Source organism: Cololabis saira, chromosome 16 (genome assembly GCF_033807715.1).
Source record: "Cololabis saira isolate AMF1-May2022 chromosome 16, fColSai1.1, whole genome shotgun sequence".
Classification (NCBI taxonomy): Eukaryota; Metazoa; Chordata; class Actinopteri; order Beloniformes; family Belonidae; genus Cololabis; species Cololabis saira.
Genome location: NC_084602.1, coordinates 13,520,509 through 13,544,692, shown reverse-complemented (window position 1 = coordinate 13,544,692; position 24,184 = coordinate 13,520,509). Strand labels below are relative to the sequence as shown.

General features: G+C 43.4%; 1 protein-coding gene across 1 annotated transcript in view; it reads left to right on the top strand.

The window, feature by feature from the left end:
- hs6st1a (heparan sulfate 6-O-sulfotransferase 1a) overlaps nt 1-24,184 on the top strand; it is a 68,709-nt gene that overhangs the window by 35,784 nt on the left and 8,741 nt on the right. Inside the window, exon 2 of the mRNA XM_061742863.1 lies at nt 23,326-23,548. Within this exon, the coding sequence (XP_061598847.1) occupies nt 23,326-23,548 (223 nt within the window). The remainder of the gene's footprint in view (nt 1-23,325; nt 23,549-24,184) is intronic.

The following is a 24,184-nucleotide window of genomic DNA, read 5'->3' as shown; positions in this document are numbered from 1 at the left end:
AAACTTTAAAGTGTGGCTGTTGAACTGTACAGTCTGGCATAGTTTATTGCTTTTATACTGCGATTGGTGCCAAGTACGGTCTAAACAGCCTTTCAAACAGAAATGTGTCACTAATATCAGTTTTTTCCACTGCCAATCACGTGAATACGGTGTATATACAGTGTTGATTCATACTTCTACTGATAACTTCTGCAACCTACGTTTCCTGAAGGCAACATGAGTGAGGAACGTCCCCAACCTTCTCTGTTCTGCTGTCACTCATGATGCCACGCCCCTCTCAGTTGATGCCACGCCCCCCACGCCAGATCCGGGCCAAAAGTCTGAACCTGAAAAAAAAATTTGTAACTGAAAAAAAAAGATGTGAAACTGAAAAAAAAAGATGTGAAACTGAAAAAAAAAGACGTGAAACTGAAAAAAAAAGATTTGAAACTGAAAAAAAGATTTGAAACTGAAATAAAAAGATTTGAAACTGAAAAAAAGATCTGATACTGAAAAAAATAAAACTGAAACTGTAAAAAAAAAATTTCAGGTTCAAATTTTATTTTCAAATTAGCAAAACTTTTGGCCCTGATTTGGCTCCATATATACAGTGTTGAATCATACTTCTACTGATAACTTCGGCAACCTACGTTTCCTGAAGGCAACATGACTGAGGAACGTCCCCCGCCTTCTCTGTTCTGCTGTCACTCATGATGCCACGCCCCTCTCAGTTGATGCCACGCCCCCCACGCCAGATCGGGGCCAAAAGTCTGAACCTGAAAAAAAAATTTGAAACTGAAAAAAAAAGATTTGAAACTGAAAAAAAGATTTGAAACTGAAAAAAAAAAGATTTGAAACTGAAAAAAAGATCTGATACTGAAAAAAATAAAATTAAAACTGTAAAAAAGAATTTTCAGGTTCAAATTTTATTTTCAAATTAGCAAAACTCTGGCCTTGATTTGGCTCCATAGACTGGCCCTGCTGTCGGGCGAGACGGCATGAGAGGGAGCGGGAGAGAGAGATTTGTCCTGCAGGCCTTTGGAGCAACCATTTTTCCCTTTGGTTGATCTTTTTTCAGCACTTAGTAATGTTTCTTGTTACACAGAGATGAACCAGTGTGGGTGGACTTACAGATAATAGACAGTGTAAATGCATTGGGAGAAGGCACAGTGAGCTTTCAGCACGGTGACCCAGTGTGGGAGGTGTGCAGGCATACTCTGATAAGAGCCGGGCCGCTAACTGCTTCCTCCAGATTCCTCTGAATTCTAATCAAAAGTAGCAGAAGACAAGATTGGCCGGTCTCTCTTATTTTCTGCACCGAGCGTCTGCCGCTTCTCCCCCTCTATCCATCTCGTCCTTTTTCTCTCTGATTCGGTTCTCCTTTCTTCTCTTCCCCTTTTTCTTCCTTGCAGGCCGAACTAGAGGTAGCTGTTACAAGGCTTTAGCGCTTTAGCATGAAAATGAGGGAAAGCACTTGGCTTCTCGCTGTAGACATGTTTCTGTGTGTGCTGAGCACTCTGACTCACCATATGGAGGAGCCTCATTTGCATGGTACATTGTTCCCTTGGCACATGGTCTCTTGTGCATTTATCCCTAACAAACTCTCAGAACCAGCAAACGAACATATGACCTCTTAACTGTGAATCCGGTGTACAGGCTTGCTTCCTCCTAGTCGCACCACCTTCCTCACCTCTGATCCAAGGATTTGTTTTTAGGTTATCCTCGGATTCACCGATTCACCCCTTTTTATCATCGCGCTTGTGCGCTCGCCCGTGCGCGGCTCTTCTGGCTCTGCACATGAATATAATTACATATCCCCTTCCACCCACGCAGTCTTTGATATCTTCCAAGGAGACTAAATCTTGTGTTTTTTACTTTTTGGAGACAGTAGAATGGGCTCCCACACATTCACACTCTCTGATACTACCGTTACTCTCGTGGAGATATTCCTATTGACAAAAATCCATGGTAAATCAAGAGATTCCCTCGCTACGGTGTAATTCCCAAACCTAAGTGATATACAGTCTGGGGAATGACGTGTTGTTGTGAGTGGGAATCACAGCCACACTCTCCGTACCAGAAATGTGTCAGTTTTGGATGAAGTTTCCAACAATATTTTGTCATCTTTGTGGTTTGTTTCAGACCTTACTTTTTTCTCTCGCTCTATTATTCACAGTCCTGAATCTCACACTGTACAATGATGACTAAGATGTTGTTGACATTACCAGAACGAATGAGGACTTGATGAAAACTGGAACCAGGGCCCCTGTTTTTAAACTATAATCACCCTTTTTGTAATTTTTCAATTGCCGAAGTGTTTTTGCGGCTTCGTTGTATCAAACTAATCCTCTATTCGATCTTTCATCTGCCTCAAAAACAAATTGCTTTGCTGATGACTTGGCTGCTACAGCCATTAACGTGAGTGTTCATCTACTTTCTTGCTTTGACCCGTTGGTTTATGTTTACTCTGGTCTTAATCGGCCGAGTAAACCAGTCGGAGTGACGTATACATCTCTCAACCAGCCTCTCGCTCGGTGTTTTTCCATTTCATCCATCTTCCCCTGCAAGAAAATCCCACCGTTTAGTCCAAGTTTATATTGGAAGGAAAAGCCTCCGCATGGCATTTTAGGTTTTTAAGGCAAATGAGAAGAGCGCTCGCCAAATCCAACCAGGTGGTGCAAATTGTGAAAGACTCTGGAGATACCGGAACGAGCTGCCAGGCTCCAGATTGAATTAGCAGTGCCTTATTGGTGCAAAAGGGTTCATGTTATGTTCCCCAGAATGACTATCAGATGAGGGAAGTAAAATAAATCACCAAGCATTAAGGAGTGGAGGAAATGGACTATAAGCACAATTAAAATGAATTGGTGAAGCAAAGTCCAGAACCGAGACGACCGCTCGATAAACAAAATTCCATTTTTAGTCAAATTAAAAGGAATGAAGTCGTAGTTGTTTCCAGCAGAAAGGAGCAGAACACCAACCCACGCCCCCCTGGTCTTTAACGCCCTGTTCAATGTCAGGGTGCTGTTGGTAAATTTCTACCCCGCTCGCTAGGAATGGGCGATATTTTACCGTTCACGATAAACCGTCAAAAAAATTCCCCACGGTAAGAATTTGTCATCTCACGGTAAAAACGATAAATTCCCGTTGATGACGTTTTTGTGTAAAGCTGATTTATGGTTCTGCGTTAAATCCATGGAAGGAAGGAAGGAAGGAAGGAAGGAAGGAAGGAAGGAAGGAAGGAAGGAAGGAAGGAAGGAAGGAAGGAAGGAAGGAAGGAAGGAAGGAAGGAAGGAAGGAAGGAAGGAAGGAAGGAAGGAAGGAAGGAAGGAAGGAAGGAAGGAAGGAAGGAAGGAAGGAAGGAAGGAAGGAAGGAAGGAAGGAAGGAAGGAAGGAAGGAAGGAAGGAAGGAAGGAAGGAAGGAAGGAAGGAAGGAAGGAAGGAAGGAAGGAAGGAAGGAAGGAAGGAAGGAAGGAAGGAAGGAAGGAAGGAAGGAGATAAATTCCCGTTGATACGTGTTTGTGTAACAAACATGGCGGATCTGAGTCATTCCAGTTTTGCAGTACAGGTGGACTCATTTAATTGGTGTAGTTTAGTAGTATTTAGTATCTTTTAGAGCAGTGTTTTGGGGGCTCCAAAGACTGAATGTGGTGATAGATTTATAGTTACAAAGGTGGAGTTGAATTGGTATTTTTTTTATCGCCATTTTTATCGTTATCGGGATAAATGCCAGAAATTATCGTGATACATTTTTTTTAGTCCATATCGCCCATCCCTACCGCTCGCCTGGCGAGAAGCGTTGCCAGGCCGACAGCTGCTCCAGCTCCACATTCCCCCACATGTGATCCGGGGTTTGGACACTCGGGGGACCATCTGCCCGGGACGAGAAAAGCGCGTACTTTATCCCCACATGCAGCAGCTTTCAATCACACATACAGGCGGCAGAAGAGTTGGAGAGGCTAGATGTCACGGGCCGTATAATAGAAGGATGCCCTCTTAAGCCGCTTCTTACCACAGCCCAGAAAATCAAACTGTCATATCAATGAGCAGCTCAGTCTTCCCCAAAAATCCCCCTGTCCTCCTCACTTTTCTTCCTCGGTCTCTTCTCCGCCGCCTTGCCTCCGTTTCTTTCCCATGCCTTTTCTTTGAAAGGCAGGTTCGGAGTTTTGAAGCAGACTTGAGCAGCCTTTTCAATTACTTTCGTTGTCATTCCTAATAGCGTAAGACGGAGGGGAAGAAAGATGAGAGAAGAAGAGGGGAGACGGGACTGAGTGGAGGAGAACATGTGCGGCTGCGGCGCACAGCCGTTTGTGCCAGGCTAAATGGAGATCTAATTCAATTTTAGCTCTGACCAAAGGCTAGGTTCCTTCACTAAAGACGCGCTCGTACCGAATGCAAACACATCTGTGTTGTTTTTTTTTTTTTAATCCTTTTCTTCTTTTCATCTCAAAACCGGAACTTAAAAATGCAAGACTTTCCCTCCTTCCCACTCTCGTGTTTTCTTCTGCTTTTTCTGATTTCTCTTAAAAGATTACTTGACAGCAGCATCCAGGTCTTTTCTTTCCGCCCTTTTATGTTAGTTTTCTTCTCTTTTTTCTCCCCAGAATTAACAGCCTTTTGAATCTCTGAATGCACAGTCAATATGCACCCAACAGATGGTGCGTGGCTCGGCTGCTGTTTCCCCCTTCCTGTCTTTTTTTTTTTTCTTCTTCTTCTTTTTTCCACTACTTGCTTTTTCTTTTTTTCCTCCACTAGTCAGTAACAATTTGCTTCTCAGTGTATATGCAAGCTGCATGTTGCTCTCAGTTTGTTTGTTCTGCTCTCTTTCTCTCTTTGTCACAGATGTAGCCTGAAATCACGTCTGTCACACTGGCCTTAATCTCGGGGTGAGCAGCTGCCAGTTGATTGCGCGAATGTTTTTGTGTGCGTGCGTGTTTTTGTGTGCGTGCGTGTGTGTGAGAACAGTAATCTTATGTGCATTTGTTTGATCTTGTGTGAAGAATCCAATAGACAATTGGTCAGTTAATGATTTAGACGAGTAGCTGGACGGTATTTGTAACTGAGTTAGGAGAGATAAAGAGTAAATCTACATGGCTGCATCTGGGTTTTCACAGTTTTCTTCTGGTTCCAGCTGACAGATCCACCCGCCAGCAAATATTCTGATTTTATAATTGCTACCAAAACCATAGTTTTAAAAAAAGGAGGAGTTGAAGATGTGTGCTGGTCAGTTTCCTGAATATTTTATGACCCTGATGAGTAGTATTTTGTAATATTTCTTACTTTGAAACATCAGTCACCACAAGATATAATTGCCATAAAATTAAAACTTTCTGCTTTTATTTTCACCAGACAGGGTTGAGATCTACTTATCGGTACGGATATGTGATTTAGATAATGTAGTCCTAAATAGGGAGACTTCACATAAGGTAAAACGTGTTAATGAGATCATTTTAGTGGCAGACTGGACTTGGACACAGTTTTTAGACTTTATGAAAAGTTTTGGATGCAAGTTCATAATATAATTTCAATTATTTTAGATAATCGTAAGCATTTCTGCACATTGCCCGGTTCCCAGCACATCCAGAATGGGCAATAACTGTTTGGTAAACCAAAAAGGAAGACATTAGTGTATCTTATGCTCCGGTTAGGGATAATTATTATTTGGCGTATGCTTCAATTCTGGCATGAAATAGAAAAGAGGGGACAATTAAGTGACTGATCTCAAGTTCTTTTGGGGGCAATTAGGAATTCAAATGTTCTAATTGTGCCAGGGTTGTGTAAATGAGGTGGTATCAATTCCTCATTTTGATTTTGCTCAGGAAAGAAAATTGCTACATTTCCCAAAAGTCTGGTGAAGGAAGAAAAAAAAGCAGTGAGATTGAGAAACACAGAAGAAGTGAAATGAGGAAGGATGCCACAGTCTCACAGCTCAGTCGAAGCAAATCTGGAGCTGTGAGCTTGAGTTACACTGCTAGACAATGGGCTTCTTTCACCCGCACTGCCTCACACGGGCACACACACACACACACACACACACACACACACACACACACACACACACACACACACACACACACACACACACACACACACACACACACACACACACACACACACACACACACACACACCAACTCAACACAGAAGCTTTCTATCTCGAACACTGTTGTTGCTCCTGTTGCACAATATTTGGCTCTTATCATTTCATTATGCCCCGCTGCTTCCTGCTCTCCCGACTCTCCAGCCATTTGTTGTTTTCTTTTTTTTTTTGTCAGCTGCTTCTCTGTTTTTTTGTTGTTTTTTTTTGCTGTCTGATTAGAGGCTCTTTGTTTATATGTGTGTGTGTCTGTACATTTTCCCTGTCACTTACATCTACCTTGTATATATGATTGCAGTCCCTACCCAAGAATAATATCAACCGTGAACTCCTTGTGACGTTGCTGCGTCTGCCCCAGTTGTGTGGGATTAATGGGAGAAAGGGAGATGGAAGGGGGAAAACTATGGAATGTCATAATTATTCTCTAATTCCCTGGAATTTTCTTTGCCATGTCCCTCTTTGCCTCGCTTGTCCTACTCCTCCCCCCTCCAGCAGGGCTCATTAGCCCCTTGGCCCGCTCTAAACAGGTGGGGTATGGTTGCCACAGACCTCCGACATCCAGTCAAGCTTAATTGGGCTTGGAGGACCCCTAAAACACACACACACATACACACACACACACACCTCGTATGCACCCCTCCCTTCACACTTTCCCTCCATTCTTAAAGAGCCAATTGTCCCCATCCTATTCCCCGGGTTTAGGTCTTGGCTCCCGAGCCGGACAGAAGAAATCCTGCCTCAAGCCCATCTCCAGGTCTGTCTGACTCCTGGCTGCCCTTCCTTTCCCCTCTCTGTCAAAAGATAATTACAACAGCTACCCAATACAAGTAGTATTGATATGCATTAGTGTCCTCCAAATGTCACCGGGCTGTTTTAATGGTCGGCTCGTCCATCTCCCGGCCTGCTTTTTTGCTTTTTTCCCCTCCCTCCGGCTCTGCAGCTCATTTTTCACCTCTCCTCCGGCTCTTTATCTTTATATCTCTGCTCGCCACGTCTGGCCTTTTTCCCCAACTATGCTCTGTGGTTGCTGGAGGTTGTTTTTTTGTTGTTTGTTTTTTTTCCCTTTCTTGTTTCTTTTCTTTTTAGTTTTCAAGGATGCAGTGAAGTGGAGAGGTATTCTCATGTGACTCTGCTGTTTTATGTTTGTTTGTGCTCCGTGCGTGTATCTGCAGAGCTCTCTGGGTAAATTTAAACCATCACCAATGCCTAGTTATGTCTGTGTAATTTCAGGCACTTATTTTTCTTTCCCAAGAAAATAAACATTTGACACTGTCTTGAAAGAGTGTTTTCTTCAAAGGAAAGTGAACATCCTTGTGCTGCTGTATTTTTGAAAAAAAAAAAAAAAAAAAAAAAAAAAATCCTCCCCCCTCTCTGGTTCACACATGCTATATCCACCACCGTTACCGGCTCGGTAAGATTCATTATCCTGTTTATTCGTACAAGCGAGGACCCGCTCGCTCGCGCGCAGATGCAGCTACGCCGGAGCGGAGAGGGGGACACGCGGGTGGCGCACTGGGCGGGAGAAGAGGTTTCAGTGTTAACTGCCTCATCTCTCCGATTTCACACTCTCACCTCCAGTCGCACACACACACACACAGACTCACCCTGTTGCCTCCAGACCCGTATGTGACGACTGATTAAGGGAAAGATGGAGGGGTGGGGGGGTCACACACACACACACACTAATCCCAGCCAGAGGGGAGGTTTTGTGTGTTTGAGTGTGTTAATGAGTGTGCTCGGCTGCTTCTGTAATGGGGCCACCTGTCTACTCATTAGCCTCGTTACCCAGCTTTTTAAATGCCCCCCAAACTCAGCATCATGTCTCCTCCTTCTTATTTTGTTCTGTAACCCCCCCCCCCAAACAAACCCCTGCCACACCTTTCCTCCTGGTGATTCCTGCTCATGGCGGTAAGTGAACCATTGGGACATATCAATAATCTGACATCACCTCATACAGCGAGGATTGAGTCATAAAACGCAGGTGTGAGTGTGTGTGTGTGTGTGTGTGTGTGTCTGTGTGTGTGTGTGTGTGTGTGTGTGTGTGTGTGTGTGTGAGTGTGAGGTGGGATTGGGTGTGGCTCTGAGTGCTGCATATCCATACGTCAGTGTGTGAGCATTGGGGTCGCTTTGACCTCAGCGTAGGAACACGACGCTGGGCGGAGGGGATTTCTGCACACGAGCACACACGTGCACATTCACAGGAGTTTAAGTTTAAACAGCCTGCAGCTCAGTCTTTCTTCCTTCTGCCTCACTCTTCTAAAAAGCTGATTTTAATGCAGAACTTTGGTTGCTTTTATTTGTATAACCATGTGCTCAGCTCACACATACAGTGCACTACATTTGTGATTATTTGTCTCAGCCTTTTTTTTTTCGGAATGGGGGCGTTCAAGCTTTGCAGATTTTTCTCAGAGTTGCTGAGGGTTCGCTTTTCCACACTCGACCTAAGACGTTTATCGTGGTCTCTTTTTGCACCACATTCTGGTTTTTTTGGGGTTTTTTTTGTTTTTTTTTACTATTTGCTTTGGGGTGCAACTATACAAAATGAAGGTAAACTTTTCACACGCAAAATATGAAGTCATTTATCACCTTGTGTCCTGAAAACAAAGCTGGAGTGGATCTTTTCTGAGGAAGCACAGATTCACTCTGCTCTTTAAATGTGAACTCCTGCTTGGTTCCTATAATGAGCATGAAGTCATGACATAAAATGTTTCTTAATATGCAAATTATGAGCAGACGTCAACAGAGATTGATTTTATAGGAGCTGTCATTGCTAGAAATACTGTGGATTAGACCGAATGGTCCAGAAAATTGAGAAAAGTCTAAAGTGAAGAGTATTGAGAAGTCAGCTGAAGCCGCCTCCTGATCTGACCAATGAGCCGTTGAAGAGAAATAAAAAGACCAGTCTCATTTGACTGAGGTGGTAACTCCTGGGATCGTCCCCGGCATCTGTTGGGCTTTAGCTTGTGAAGGTGATAATTGGATAACCGGGGGTACGCCACTCACAGGATCTGCCTCTGGCGTCTCCCACATGCCAGTCCAGCTAACTCGAACAAAGCTCCAGTGCTCCAGCCGGTTCAGAGCTTCTATATCTTTAAAACATTTTAAGAACTGCTTTGTTTTTCCATATACACGGAGACGTGACAGGGCCCCGCTATTACAGCGTCTCTAGTGTGGTTTGAACTTCCCGTTAGTTAATGCTGTAATTCTGTGGAGGACCACAGCTCACAAAAGACACTGACCGCAGTGTTTTCTCCTCAAAACCAGTGTCTCAATATTGCCATTGTGCATTTATTAAGGTTGTCATAAACAACATCTGGTGTTTGTGAATGCTCTTTGCTTTGCTGAGCAGCATTTCCAAACGCTGACCAGTATTTATGAACGGCACTAAAACCACCAGGGATAAATCCTGCTTGGAGTGGGACCCATAAAAGCCTCTTGGTGATGGTGAAACACACAAGAATTTTCATTAGTGAAGATACGAACACTTTGTAAAAGCAGTTTAAACTGACAACCGCAATGCCCTCCAAGCCGACGTACAAGCCCGCCCCGTTAAACCTCTACAAAAGGTCCAGAACGCAGCAACGCGTCTCATCTTTAATCAACCCAGAAGGGCACATGTCGCACCTCTCCTCTTCGACCTTCACCGGCTACCGCCGGCTGCTTGAATCACACACACGGCTCTCGCCTACAGAAACACTTTAGGGTCCACACCTGCTTATTTGAACACAGTTGTGGATAGGGGTGGGTATTGGGAAGGACCTCACGATACGATACGCATCACGATACTTGAGCCACGATACGATACAAATTGCGATATCCCGATTATGCGATATCCCGATTATTATATTCTACATAGTTCACCGAAAAATTTAAAAATGAATTACACATCTTAAAATCCAAGTTGTATATATGTACATCAGATAATAGTGATGGATCTTAAAATCCGAGTTGCACGTTCATCAGATTATAGTGACAATTCATGGGACAAACTGAGTCAAAACAATGTTTTATTATAACTATACAAGCTAAAGTTACAACATATTTGTATATGTTTTTCATATTATTTACATCATATGAAATTAACATTAAATTTAGTATGAGGTTGCTTTAATTATGTGGCAAATGATAATAAACACAAGAAAGATGGAACTAAAACCAAGGACAGGCACAGTAATCAGTCAGTATAGATATAAATCCATAAATAAATAAACCTCTGTCCATTATTTTTCATTTTTTAAGGACAGGCAATTGTGTTAAATAAAAAATAAATTATAAAATGAAATAAAACGTGAAATAAAACCTGAGCTCAGTGCAGGGCCCTCCCAGGGTTGGTAGAGAGTGGCAATGCCCAGGACTGTCACTTAGGTAGGAGTACTGGGTGATAAAATGGGAAAAAAATCGGGGATAAAAAATATATAAAAAAAAAAAAAAATCGATATTCAAATTTTGAATATCGATATTGAATAAGCTGGAAAAGTATTGCGATATATTGCCATATCGATATTTTTGCCCACCCCTAGTTGTGGAGGCTTATGCCCCTTCCCAGGTGTTTGTGCTCATCATAAAAGCAGAAAAAGTCTGTATTTTAACCACCTTTATTCCTCAACTGCAACCATCTATACAGATTACGATGCCGCTTAGCTGTTATGGTTGTCATGGCACCCAGAAACACTCTCTACATGGATAGACTGATTTGATTTCCTCCCTGTGACTTTTGGTCATAGTTTATAAGCTCCAACTGATGGTAGATGCACCAACAAAACCAATTTGAATTTGCTATCAGTAGGTTTAGATTTCGCAATCTGTAGATTGTTCAGAGCAGAAACTACAGTGAGACGATTTCTTTAATATACTAGTAGTCAAAATGTTTTAGGCCACTGACTCTGAACCGGCGATGGAACTACTTTTGTGCAAAAGGCCTATAAATGACCCAAACTGGCTTATAAACGGTCAGATAGGGAACCGGGCTCTTTAGGAGGATATCTTCTGCTGACATTACTGTTGTCTTCATTTGTCCCCCATGCTGGGCTTTATGGGAAAGGGATGCACTCTTACTGGAAAAGGGATTTGTAATATTTCCCCAAAAAATTGGAAAACACGAGATGCGGAATGTACTGATATCATTTTAAAGATTTTATCCGCCAACACAAATAACATTCTGATGTCATTATGTATATCTGACAGTACACCACAGAAGTATTACGGAACAGAGAAATATCTCATCTCTTTTCTCAAAGCAGTAAGTAGTCGCTCATTTTCAGTGTAAATGATTTGGCAAAATCCGTGACAGCTGACAAATGTTTATCAGCTGGTGATATATCTCATGTCATCATGTTCTCCAGCCTTTTCTGGGGGAAACTGAATTTGAGACTGTAAAAAAACATAAAAAATGATCTGAGATGACTTGCGCAACCCGTCCTGTCCTCGGCCGATCCGCCTCTCAGCGAATCCATCTTATTTCCTCCCACCCTGCGCACTTTCTGTCTCCTTGTCAGACAGTTGTCTGGGCTGTTGCCAGTGGAGTTACATGAGAGAACAGGCGGCCATACATTCCTGATGAACATAGCTTTGCACTCAGGGGATCCCCTCCTCTGTTCGCCTGTCTCTTCCCTACTCTCCCTTTTGTTTTTGCACATTCCTCAACCGCAGCATCCAGCCCCGCCAGCTCTGGGCTGCATTTCCATGCAGAGGGTTTCTCCTCCATACTCGTCTTTAACTTGAAATATTTTTTGTGCTAAAATACAGTGAACCGCAGCAAATTTGGCGCTAATGACACAGTTTAAGTTTCAACGCGCTCCTCGAGGTATGGTCACATGGCAGCTCCCATTTCCACCACCAACGTGACAATTTTTGCCGTTACAAATACCTTCCATGCCGAGTGGTATTTTGTTTGTTACGATGGGACATTCTTGGCCTTGGATCTAAATTGATTTGCTTCAGTTTGCCTGGAATTCCTTCTCGGAATCAGGAAACGCTAGACTGGCTGCTGATTAAAGTCTTACATGATAAGATTTGCTTCATTCCCTTAGTCTGTACACCGGATTTTCCTGGATTATCACTGTCACGTAATTTTGCTGAAAAGACAAATTCCTCATAATCTAATAATCCAAGCAACCAAATTTGAATGAACAGAAAAACACAAATGACCATTAAAGATAATGTTTCCGTTATAGTTCTCTTATTAAAGGCAGTAATCCCGTGTTTTCTAGACGATGGAGGCTTGATTGTGGCAAAGTCTTAAGTCGTGTCTATGATAAACACTGAACCTACTCAGCTATAATTGATTGTTTTTTTTCTCTATAATATACTGTAGGCTGAGCTGCTACGACAATAAAGCCGCTGACATAGATTGTTATTCCATTGGCATCTGTCACAGGGGAGTACACTGTATTTGGCAGTCATTGAATAGTCAATTAATACGTTGATGTGTGGGAAGTGGGAGAATGATGCATGCACGATGACCCGTTTGGCAAAATTGTGACGGCTTGACGACGGGGTCAGCACATCTCTGAAACCACAGCTCTTGCGGTGTGTTCCCAGTGGTAATCGCCCCTGAAGGGGATGGACGTACATGCCGTCCGGCCCTGGAGGAGAGACGGCGTTGCCCACACTGCTGTAAACCTGCACGTGGGATGGGGTTTCAGTGCAGGCTGCTGTGACCACAGAGAAGGTAGATCACATCTGCTGGCTTCGTGGTCTGCTGCAGGAGGCGCTTAGAGGGACACAACAGCTCAGCAGCGGGCAAAGCTGGCCTGGTCTGAAGGGTCAGGCGTCGTTTTATCTCATGCCTGCTTGTATGTGCCATGCGTGTTTGTATGTGCCGTGCGTGTATGTGATCATGGGGCACGTACCTAAAAGCTGCAGAGACTGTTTAGTGGAAGATTGAGGAGCGTGACTTGTTCTGTAAAGCCCCCAGGTCTCATTTTCATCTCGCCATATCAGCACTCAAAACTTGTTTCACACGCAGAAAATGTGGACAACTTGGATGATGAATGTAGCTCATTGGTACAAATCGATTTTTTTTTTCTTTTGTCATAGAAGAAACTGAAAGAAATAACTGCAATTGTTTTCAGATTTAACCACAGCTCCCGATATGTGTCCTTCACTCCAACACTGGCCTTGGTTTTCTTTTGTTACGCCCCTTCCTTCTTCCTCGGTTCCTCATACATCTTCTGTGTTTAAAGTCTAAATTACCGAGGCCGCCTGTCTGAGTCCTGAGGCAGTTATTGATCAACTAAGAACAAGAGCAGTACAGGGAGAAGGAGTGAGGGCAGCCAGAGAAGACGCCCGCAGAGCTTTTCTGAGCTCCAGGTTCTATTTCGGTCTCTCTCGGTGCATCATTATTTGCCAGAGCACCCTGGATACATGGGATGAAATGATGGATGTTGCAGAGGAGCAGAGGGCAGGAGCAGGAGCGAGGCCAGAGGCTGAAGTTTAGACCTGATGGGTCATCTTCTCAGAGACACACAAAAAAAAACGTAAATGGGACATTTTCAGTCTGGTCCGGTCGTCCGTAAACCCAGCGACTCTCAGTTCCCTGATGAATCTGTTTCTCGTCACATCCAAACCGACAGTCGGTTATTTTCAGTCGTGTGTTTGTCTGAAGGCGGATTTATGAAATGGGAATGGAAAAAAGGGAACAGGAAGGACTCTGGAGTCTTAACAAGGTTCAGGTCCTGACTTGTTGCTTCCTTCTCTTAATACAAACAGGGAGGACAAACACATGCTGACGGTTGATATTGTCTGCTTCTACAGCCAGCACATTCCATGGATCCGTTCCCGTCTCAGCGTACGGGGCTGAGACGAATGCCAGCCGCGCCAGGGCTTACCCCGAACCTGCAAACGCACACAAAGAAACTTTCCTCCCAAAATACGGCATTACTCACAACCTGACTGTAATTCTCCTCATTTGTACAGGGATCTGAATGAGAGAGGCCGTAAACTAAAACATTATAATAAGGCACAGCTGGTAATAAAAACATAGTCCAATTCGAGGTGAGTACCAGCATTTAGTGAAAATTTAAACAACATAATCACCCGCTAAAATGTTAACAATTCAGGTCAGGCGTACCGAGTTAAAATTACTAACAGCTCTATATTGAAACGCAGGTTTGTTATTGTGTAACTTAGTGTGCAAATTAGATATGTAAGACGTTTCTGTTTTGGTTTTCTACAGAGATTTTTAGATTTTTCTGTCTTTTGCAGCGATCCAAGTTGCAGTATTTGTTTAAATGTTGACTCTTTGCCTTTTGTGCTGTGTCTGTACGCAGCAGGAAAATTATCCCCTTAGGGACATCTGGCCTTCCTGTAAGAGGATCCGATATAATAAATTTGATTTCCGATCATTTTTCCTTTTTTTTTTCTTTCAGTAACCCTCCCCTCTAACTCAGACCACATGATGGATTGTTGCCACTTGGTGTTATCCAACAGTCATGTAAAGAGCACAAAATGTGCAATGGCATCCTACCGATGTCTTGAATTGGGCCCGATCGATCACCGGTTGTTATTTTCACATATGATTTTGGCTTCTGACGAGGAATGTTCAGTTGTTTTCTCTCTGTGTGTGTGAATTCCTCATATGTACTTGATACCTGCAGTAGACGACTATCCCTGTTTGGACTTTGGATGCTAAGAGGATTTATGGGGGCGAGCCAAGCTAACCACGGCTCACAATTGGGACACAAGAACTAGGTTTTTTTTTGTTGTTTTGTTTTTTTTTTTGCCATCTGAAACAAGTCGAACCACAAGAATTTCACAGTGGTTTGACACCCTAGCATAGTGGACTCTTACACCGCAACAGTCTGTGTTAGACAGTTATTTACCACACCACTCGGTCTGAGACTGGCTGGCATTCGGGTCACGGCCCGGCCCGTCTGACGCTCGTCCAGAGGTGAAGCCGGGGCAGGAAATGGCTTCACAAACGCCACTAGTTTGGACCATAGACGGTGTAAACCTGACTGGACAAACCCCTGTGTGACGTCGCCCACCGCTTCCTGAATAGGGCTGGGGATCGATTCAAATGTCAAGAATTGATTCGATTCCGATTCTTAAGATTCAGAATCGATTATCACGCTTTGATTCGATCCGATTCCGATATTGATTTGGGTTAGTGTTATTAAAACTGTTTTTTGAGTTGTTGCATGAATTATATGACTAGTCAAGTTATGCAAAATATGAATACTAGTATTATATTGAGATTCAACAGCAAGTATTGGCAGCTAATGATGCTGTAAGGACCAATCAGCTCCCAGAATGCTGATAGAACTGCTTTCAGAAACATCCTGTGGGTCAGAATTACCAAACAGATCCAGGGCAGCAAACGTATGAGCAAACGTAAAGCAAGACGTAAGAAATCGGTTTTATTTTTTCCCACATTCCGTTTTTATTTGTTCCATTTTATTGGAATGAAAATATTTTGGTTTTTATTTTTTGAGAATTTGGTTTTTAGCATTTTTTGCAAATGTAACCCCAAGACAGTGTATAAAGTAATGAAATATAGACAATTTATGCAATTATAACCTAACACTTTAATGTTTTCATACCTTTAAACATTTAAAGGCAAAAACATGGCACCAGTTATTCTCGTGTCCAACAAAACATTACTGTTTTGGGGATAAACAAAAAAAATAACAAAGTTGTAATGTAATGAAAAAAAAAAACGATCTTTAGACATGTGAATCGATTTTTAGGAATTAATATGAGAATCGATTTAGAATTGGGAAATCGATTTTTTCAACACAGGCCTAGTTATGAAGGGTCGTTCTGAAGCTGGTGTTTGAAGCATCCATTCTGATTGAATCTGTCCACGTTCTGGATGTTCTCACCACGTCTGGAGCGACAGCAGCCATCTGTCGCTGGCAGCTCAGGCAGAAGAACCGACATCAGCAACGGTTGGATTGCAGCTGTGACTGGGAGCCTTTCAGGTTGGCATTCATTGGCGCGTGGGCGAGGGAGCTACGCCCGGAGCAAGCAGCCCAAGCCATGACCAGTTCCACCCGAGGGTGCTGACTTAGCTCCTAGCCACAAACTGGCTAGTCGCTGGCCTTTTTAAATTCTTTCTAGCGCATTCTGGACGTCTACACAGCGCCGCAGTGCAAGGACCGTCGTTCCATCACCACTCTTGATTAGAAACGCCGTTGTAAACAACTTTCTATGAATGCCCCTCACAATGACGGCTGGCATTTCCAAATGCTGACTGGGGCTTGTGTGAGTGAAGCTGCGAACAAGCTGTTTTGAGCTGGATTAATAATTATGTTATTAAAACACCCTACTAGACTTATAAACAAAGTTAGAACCATATTTTATAAATATGCTTACACCGATTGTGAATGCTGCTCTATACGGCACATACTGGTATTAAAATATTGTTTGGCAGGAAATGGAGGGTGAGAATGAGCTGCAGCGATTACAGGACTGTCTCAGAAAACTAGAATATTGTGATTTTCTGTAATGCAATTACAGAAAAAAACAAAAATTTCATACATTCTGGATTCATTACAAATCAACTGAAATATTGCAAGCATTTTATTATTTTAATATTGCTGATCATGGCTTACAGTTTAAGAAAACTCAAATATCCTATCTCAAAAAATTAGAATATTCTGAGAATCTTAATCTTAAACTGCAAGCTATAATCAGCAATATTAAAATAATAAAAGGCTTGCAATATTTCAGTTGATTTGTAATGAATCCAGAATGTATGACATTTTTGTTTTTTTAATTGCATTACAGAAAATAAAGAACTTTATCACAATATTCTAATTTTCTGAGACAGTCCTGTAGACCGCTGCTGCTGCAACTTCTTGTTCATGATGAAGATCAGGTTTTAATTGGTATCTCTTTTGTTGGGCAAGTTGGATGTTGCACCTGAACTTGGCAGTCAGATCCCTCCCATCAGCCTCTGGTGTACCAGTTTTCTACACCTAAACCGCATCCGGGCTTTGGCAGTCAGGGAAGAAAGAAGTTCCCAGTCAGCAACCACCTCTGAAGCAGGACTGGAGACACCTCTTTTCATTTTCTTTTAGTTATTACATTCATCCATCCATCAACTTCCACTTATCTGGGTTTGGGTCATGGGAGCAGCAGCCTTTATGGAGAGGCCCATAACTCTTTCTCTCCAGCCGTATTCTCCAGCTCATCTAGAGGAACAAAAGGACTGTCTGAGGAAAGCAAAAAAAAAAACAAAACAATCTCCCCGGCGCGTCCTGGGTCTGCCTCGGGGCCTTCTCCCAGTTGGACATGCCCAAAACACCTCCCCAGGCAGAAGCCTAACCAGATACCAAGCCACTTCAAATAGCTCTGCTGGCTGTGGACGAGCAGTAACTCTACCCCAAGTCCCTCTTGGCTGACTGAACTTCTCACCCTGTCTCGGGGGGCGGGGGGGACTGCTGCTGCTGCTGCAGCTTCCTCCAGATGAAACTCATTTATTTTCCTTCTATTCACAATCTTATTCTTTCCGTCACCATTCGCCAGCGTAGGTAAGGGTGGGAGGGGTTGGGGTAAGGATTTCAGATTTGATGACACCGACACTCATCCCCTCTGCTTCACACTGGGCTGCGAGCCGCTCCAGTGGGAGGTGAAGGTCCTCGCTCGCCGACGCCAACACGACCACATCGTCCACAAAAGGCAGAGTTGAAACCTTTGCTCCTCCGAGCTGGAACCCCTCCCGGTTATTACATTTCCAGCCAAAACATATTTAAAGGAGCTTGAGGCCGGATTGTGGCAGGATTTATGAAAAAAATCTGTATACATTTTAAATTTTCTAGTAATAATGTCAGATGAAGCGTTCCAAACCCAAAAGAATGAGCCCTCTAGTGTATCTCTCCTTTGCCTTGAACAGGCTGTGTGCTGCAAAATGTGCTGCAATTCGGTCCCGAATTTCCCGCGCTGGGCTGCGGATGTGACGTCACATGACGCTGCATGTGCGTTCTCCCCGTTCTCCCGTGCCGGCTTCACTGTTGGCTGCAGTACCCCCAGCGGCCGTCGTGGTGAAGGGTGGCGCTAGAGAGTCTCATTTCTTAAAAGGAGCCTCAAGCTCCTTTAAAGTTGAGGGAAATGTACTTCCACCAATAGATTCAAAAACAAAATTTAAATCAATAAATATATAATGTTTCACATTCCAGTGAGTAAAAATAGCACCCTTCTTTTAAATATTAATAACTGTGTGTTTCATTGAGTTTGATCTGCTTTCCCCAAATGTTGTTCAGTTTTGGCCTCTGAACTCTCACCGCCTCCGTGTTTGAGCATTTCTCAGGTGACAAACCTGTTTCCCTGTTGCTGTTATCATTCTTTTTCTTTATTTTTCTATATATATATATATATATATATATATAATATCTAAAAATAAATAATATGTGTGTGTGTGTTTAACTCCTATGCTGATTGAGTCCAGATACCATTTTTAGAGGTGGGAAAAAGTCGAGTGGTTCTGGTTTCAACAAACATCCGTGACTATTAATAAATCATAGCTGCTTTGCACATCAGGGTGCAGTCGGTCTCGGTGTGTGTGTGTGTGTGTGTGTGCGGTTATTTGAGTTTGTGCATGTGCAAATCACAGTGCGAGCCATAACCTTATATTTAAATAAGCCTTTGAAACTTTTCTACTCTCTCTAGAGGGCAAAAAAATATATATCTGTGTATTTTGGTGTCTCTCGTGTATTGCAGCTTCAAACTCTCTCTCCCTTATTTCTGGCTCTCCTGCTGTTTTTGTTGTTGCTTCATGAAAAAAAAAAGCTCCTTTTATTTAAAACATGGCAACAAAAAAAAAACATGCAGTTGTAAACATCACCCTAATTTATTATTCCTCAGTAATATTTTACCTAATAAAAGTGATTTGTGCTGCATCCCTAAGGACATTACTCAAAGTTTCTGGTTTGAATTTTGTTTTTTTTAACAAAACCTACTCCTAGAAGGCTGAGCCACTTTTAAATTTGGATGTGGCTTTACACGAGATGAAGAGAAGAGCTGAAAGTGAAGGGTTTAAACAGAAAGGAAGTGAGGTTAAAGAGAGATGGTAAAGGTGGTGATTTGTGACCCACAGAAAAGCCAGGCTCCTTCTCTGCAGGCTCTCGGAGGCCGTAACAGGAGCAGCAGCGGCGTGTTTCCTCCTGATAAGGTTCAGAAAACCTTGCATGAACGTTCCCCATGCACGGCCAGAGTTGCAGTGCTGTTACAACTTATCCTGGCAAGATTTTGTGTCAAAGCCTCTTAACATTTACTCGATTACCTAAAACAGGCTGGATATTATCGAGTATTCATTGTTCCTATTTAGTTGCAAAATATTTGCGGGACTGAAAAGGCAGAGATGGACAGAGTACTCGACCCCAGTACTTGAGTAAGAGTACAAATACTACTGGTCAAAATTTACTCCGTTACAAGTAAAAGTAGCTCAGTCAAAATATTACTGGAGTAAGAGTAGAAAAGTACTTGCTTTTAAAGGTACTTAAGTATCCAAAAGTAAATGCTTTTAAATTTACTTTAAGTAAACGTAAGAGTAAGAGTAAGAGTAAATGTCTTATTTTCTACATCAGTAAATTACTATATTTTTTCTAAATTAATTGTTGCGGCTCTGTCTTGACAAACGCAGGCTACTTTGGCGGTATCGTTTTGATGAGGCTTGACGTATTTCTGCTTTACGTACATCCTAGTGGAGAGCGTGCACTGTGATAGGTCTCCTCCTTTGACAAAAACAGCTTGTGTCCAATAGGATTTTAGGGAAGAAGAAAAAAGAGCAGACCTGAAAGTAACGAGTACTTTTCAGCCTTCCTAGAAATTTACTCAAGTAAAAGTAAAAATATTTGTCTTGGAAATGTATTCAAGTAAGAGTAATAAGTACCAAAGAAATCTAATACTCAAGTAAAGTGCAAATCCTCTGGATATGTACTTAAGTACAGTACTCAAGTAAATTTACTCCGTTACTGTCCACCACTGTGCAAAGGTGGTAAAAGTCTACGAGCACCTTATCACATCTCTGCAGCACGTGGAGATCCGGGCTCTGCATGCAAGATGTGAGAGAATGATGAGAACAGGGTGGTATAAAGTATTCAAGATGAGAGATGGAAGGAAAAATGTGTTTTTTATTTTATTTTTGACATGTCTCGTTTCCTTTGTTTTAGTCAGGCAGACAGCGCGTCGGCTCACAGCATCAGTTTTCAGTTTGGTTACATGGATCAGGATGAAAAGGAAATTGAGACAAAAGACAAAGTTGTTTTGTTGCCGTCTCAAGCGGTACCCTTCCTTCCAACGCGGCCCTGGTTACGCCCCTTCCTCCTCACTCCGTTCCTCATACGTCTTATTGGTTCAAAGCCCTAAATAAGTGAGGCCCGTCTCAGTCCAGGATGCATTTTTTTTGGTTTTATGAGCAAATGAGTGAGTACAATTTAAAGTGTTTGTTTGTTTTTTTTTATAGTCATTATAAAAGTGATCTTGCTTTTCTTGGAGAAATTGTGAAAAATGCAGTCTGCGAGAGAGGGCCCTTCGGGGTTCTGCGCCCAGACTCCAAATTCCTGCGCTCAGCCAGAGGTTGATGATCTTAAATCTGAACAGTGAGAGACTGAATGGTTTGTATTACCCGTTTGAAGTTAATTTTACAAGTGCTGCAACTGTAAGCAATATCACCTGCCTGTGTGTGGTTGTGTGTGTGTGTGTGTGTGTGTGTGTGTGTGTGTGTGTGTGTGTGTGTGTGTGTGTGTGTGTGTGTGTGTGTGTGTGTGTGTGTGTGTGTGTGTGTGTGTGTGTGTGTGTGTGTTGTGTGTGTGGTTGTGTGTGTGTGTGTGTGTATCTGGGGTTGGGCGGGGGGTGTCTGCTGTAAAAGCTCTGTCGCCTCGGAGGCAGGGAGTGTGTGTGAAAGAGTGCGTAAAGAGGAGTGGGCTCGCTGGTGAGAGTGAATGCGTGCGGGTTGAGACATCATTACCTAGGGATCCCAATTCACAGCCAGACATTTAGGCTTTAAATCGAGGAAGTCTCCACGGCACCGGCTTTACAGTCGGCACGACCCAGCAGACACCACGGGCAGACATGCCATTTAAGATCATTTATTTGGGTTGCATGCATGCTCATTCTAATGTGTGCTGCATCCTATATGTGTGTGTGTGTGTGTGAGTGCGTGTGTTATTTATTTATTTTTGCCCGGTAATATGCCTGAGCCTTCATTATAGCAAAAGCTATAACTTTGATAAATCACTTGGGCTTGGGGCCCTCACTGCTTTCACAGTATTAGAAAACTAATTGAAATTCTCTTCCGCCTTCTCCTCCCTCTCCTCCTCCCTCCTTCTCCCCCCCCCGGTCCTTACTTTTTCTTACTCCGTCTTGGTTTTTCACCCTTTCCCTCATTCTCCCTTCCACTCTTGTGTTGCAACGGCCCAAACAGTACATGTTGTTTTTTTTTTTGTTTTTTTTTTTTTACGTAGGATGTAAGCCAAGAGGAGGAAAATGTCATCACTGATTTAATAGGCGTATTCGTCCTCAGAAATACACAGCGGGTGTGCACAAACACACACTGCACTCTGGGGAGAGTTAGGAATCCTGATAATGTCATCATAGGAATCTCCATAATGTAGCCGCTCTCCTGCAGGCTCTGCCTCGCCTGCACCGCTCCTGTTTTTGATTAGATGGGTTGGGTGGGACAAGGGGGGGGGGCTCAGATTTAGGTTGATGGGATTTTGACTATAGAAACTTGTCTCTATGTCTGTTATCCTCCCCTGCTGTACCCTCGGAGCGAGGGTCTGTTTGATTCGTTGCCTGGGCTCTCCCAGCTGCCACTGGATTGAAGGTTTAGTCATTTTATTGTCCATGATCCTCCCGCCGCTGCTTGATTTGTTTCATTTGTTGGGATCAGTCTGCGCTGCGGCTAAATCAGGGTGGGGTTGGGTTTTTTGTTTTGCGCTTGAGCTGGCAGATGAAATTTGTTTTGCAGAAAAGTAGTCTCTCAGTCCAAGCATCTCCTCACTGTTCCTAGATTAAGGGTTTAGTTTGTCCGGTCGTCCAGGATCTCCCCACTGCTGCTGGATTTTTTTGGCTACACTTTTATTATGCAGACAGAGCTACTGTTTGTGTGACACTTGGGGCTTTGCGTCCGCCCCAGCAACCCCTCTCCCCGGGTGAGCTCTGTAGTGCGAAGCCAAAGATGTAGCGATGAAAGCAGAAAGGCCCAGTGTGTGTATGTGAGGCGGCCTGTGTGAACCAGGGCGACTTTGTGAAGTCCTGTCAGCACACAAAATTCCCTGTGCAAACATTCCTCCGACTGGCTGCAAGCGGGAGAGGAGGCCAGCGTTTGTCCTTGTGTGTGCTTTCCACGGTCGACGTGTGTCTGTTGCCCCGGACACATCCATACCGCCGCCCTCAGGTACGCCGCTGGCACATAGTCACACATAAGCACACGCATGTAGGCTGTTTTAATGAGGATGTGTTGATTGATCTGACTGCAGTAATTAGCCGGAGTGTGAAGGCCCGGGAAAGGTCTCCGCTCAGGTGGGAGTGTCCCCTCCAGAGAGACATGGGACTGTGCTATGCACCATTACTTTGCACACATGCACACCTCAGGAAAAGAAAACAAAAAAACCTTAAAAAAGTCCCAACCAAATCTCGGATGCGCGATGACTCATGTCTGAGAGGCAAATCTAATACTTGGTGCCAGTGTGAATTAAAAGAAAGGATGTTTCCTGCACGTGTGTCTGTGTGTGTGTGTGTGTCAGAGTTTCAGATGCAAGGATGTTATTTTTCCAAGTGCGGAGATGTGTGTCGGGGAAGGAGATGTGCTTGTGCCAGCAGTTTCTTTTCCTGCACAGTGTGGTCTCGACACTGACTTTATCCTCAGCCTTACAAATCAGCTCTGCCGCTCGCCGCCTCCTGCTCTGCCTCATTTTTCTCTTTATTCTTTTACCCAGTTTGCTTTTTGTGCATCACAGAGCTGCTTCCAGTAAATTCAAATAATAATGTACTCATTATGACAACCCAGGTCCCTCGGTCTGAGTCGCGGAGGACGTAAACGTTGTAGACAGTGTCACCACATGGTCACCTGGAGAATTACATCTGATTAAATTACTGTGTGTTAAGAGCAAGCTTATTTTTCTTATCTTTGGGCTGCCACTTTGATCCTAACAGACTCATTTATTTTATTTAATTTGAAAAAGTGGAAAATGTTCTGACTTGAATACATAAGTGTACATCACGTTCAATATTCTGTGCAAATATCAGCTTGAACTGAGATGTTTTCTTCTTTTTTCCACCTCCCCTCCTCTTTCCCCTTGCAGGAAGTTTTACTACATCACTCTGCTGAGGGACCCGGTGTCGCGCTACCTGAGTGAGTGGAGGCATGTGCAGCGAGGGGCCACATGGAAAACTTCCCTGCACATGTGTGATGGGCGAACGCCAACACCGGAGGAGCTGCCTTCCTGCTACGAGGGCTCCGATTGGTCGGGATGCACCTTACAGCAGTTCATGGACTGTCCATACAACCTGGCCAACAACAGACAGGTACGTAACACGCACATTCTGGATATTTATCACCACTTAAGCAGCGTCTGACCAACACTAGGAAGTCATCTCTGCAGAAAAGTTGTATAATATCTTGAAAGAAGAAGTGCTTTTTGGGATTTTTTATTTTATTTTTTTTTTAATTAGTTTTTGTCGGATCTCTGAGTGCTGATGAAATGAATTGCACATGTGTCAGAATACATTCGCTATCGCAGAGGCGTGCGCCTCCACTTGAAGCCGGGACTTTGCCTCCTGGCCACAAAAGCAGAAAATTTGCACCTTCCTCTCTCGTGCTATCTCAGTCTCCCACCTCAGTGTGTTATCTCGTCTGAGCCTCAGGGTCTCATTACCAAGGGTCCTGTGACTTGCACGCGACACACACACCCACCTAAAGCATCCTGACGGACCAGCGGGCCGAGGTGTGCTGTGTGAACCGTCTCATGAATCGCAATCAGCTGATGGCCCGTGATTCTTCCATCCCGTGTAACAGGTCCTCAATAAAAGGATCCCTTGTTGCAGAGACAAATAAATATATCTGGGTTGAATCTGCTCTGTTTTAGCGTATACAGCTAGTGTTCAAGGAAGGCTGGTAGAAGTAGTTTAAATATTGGGATGTTAAGTTGGATGAAGGATAAT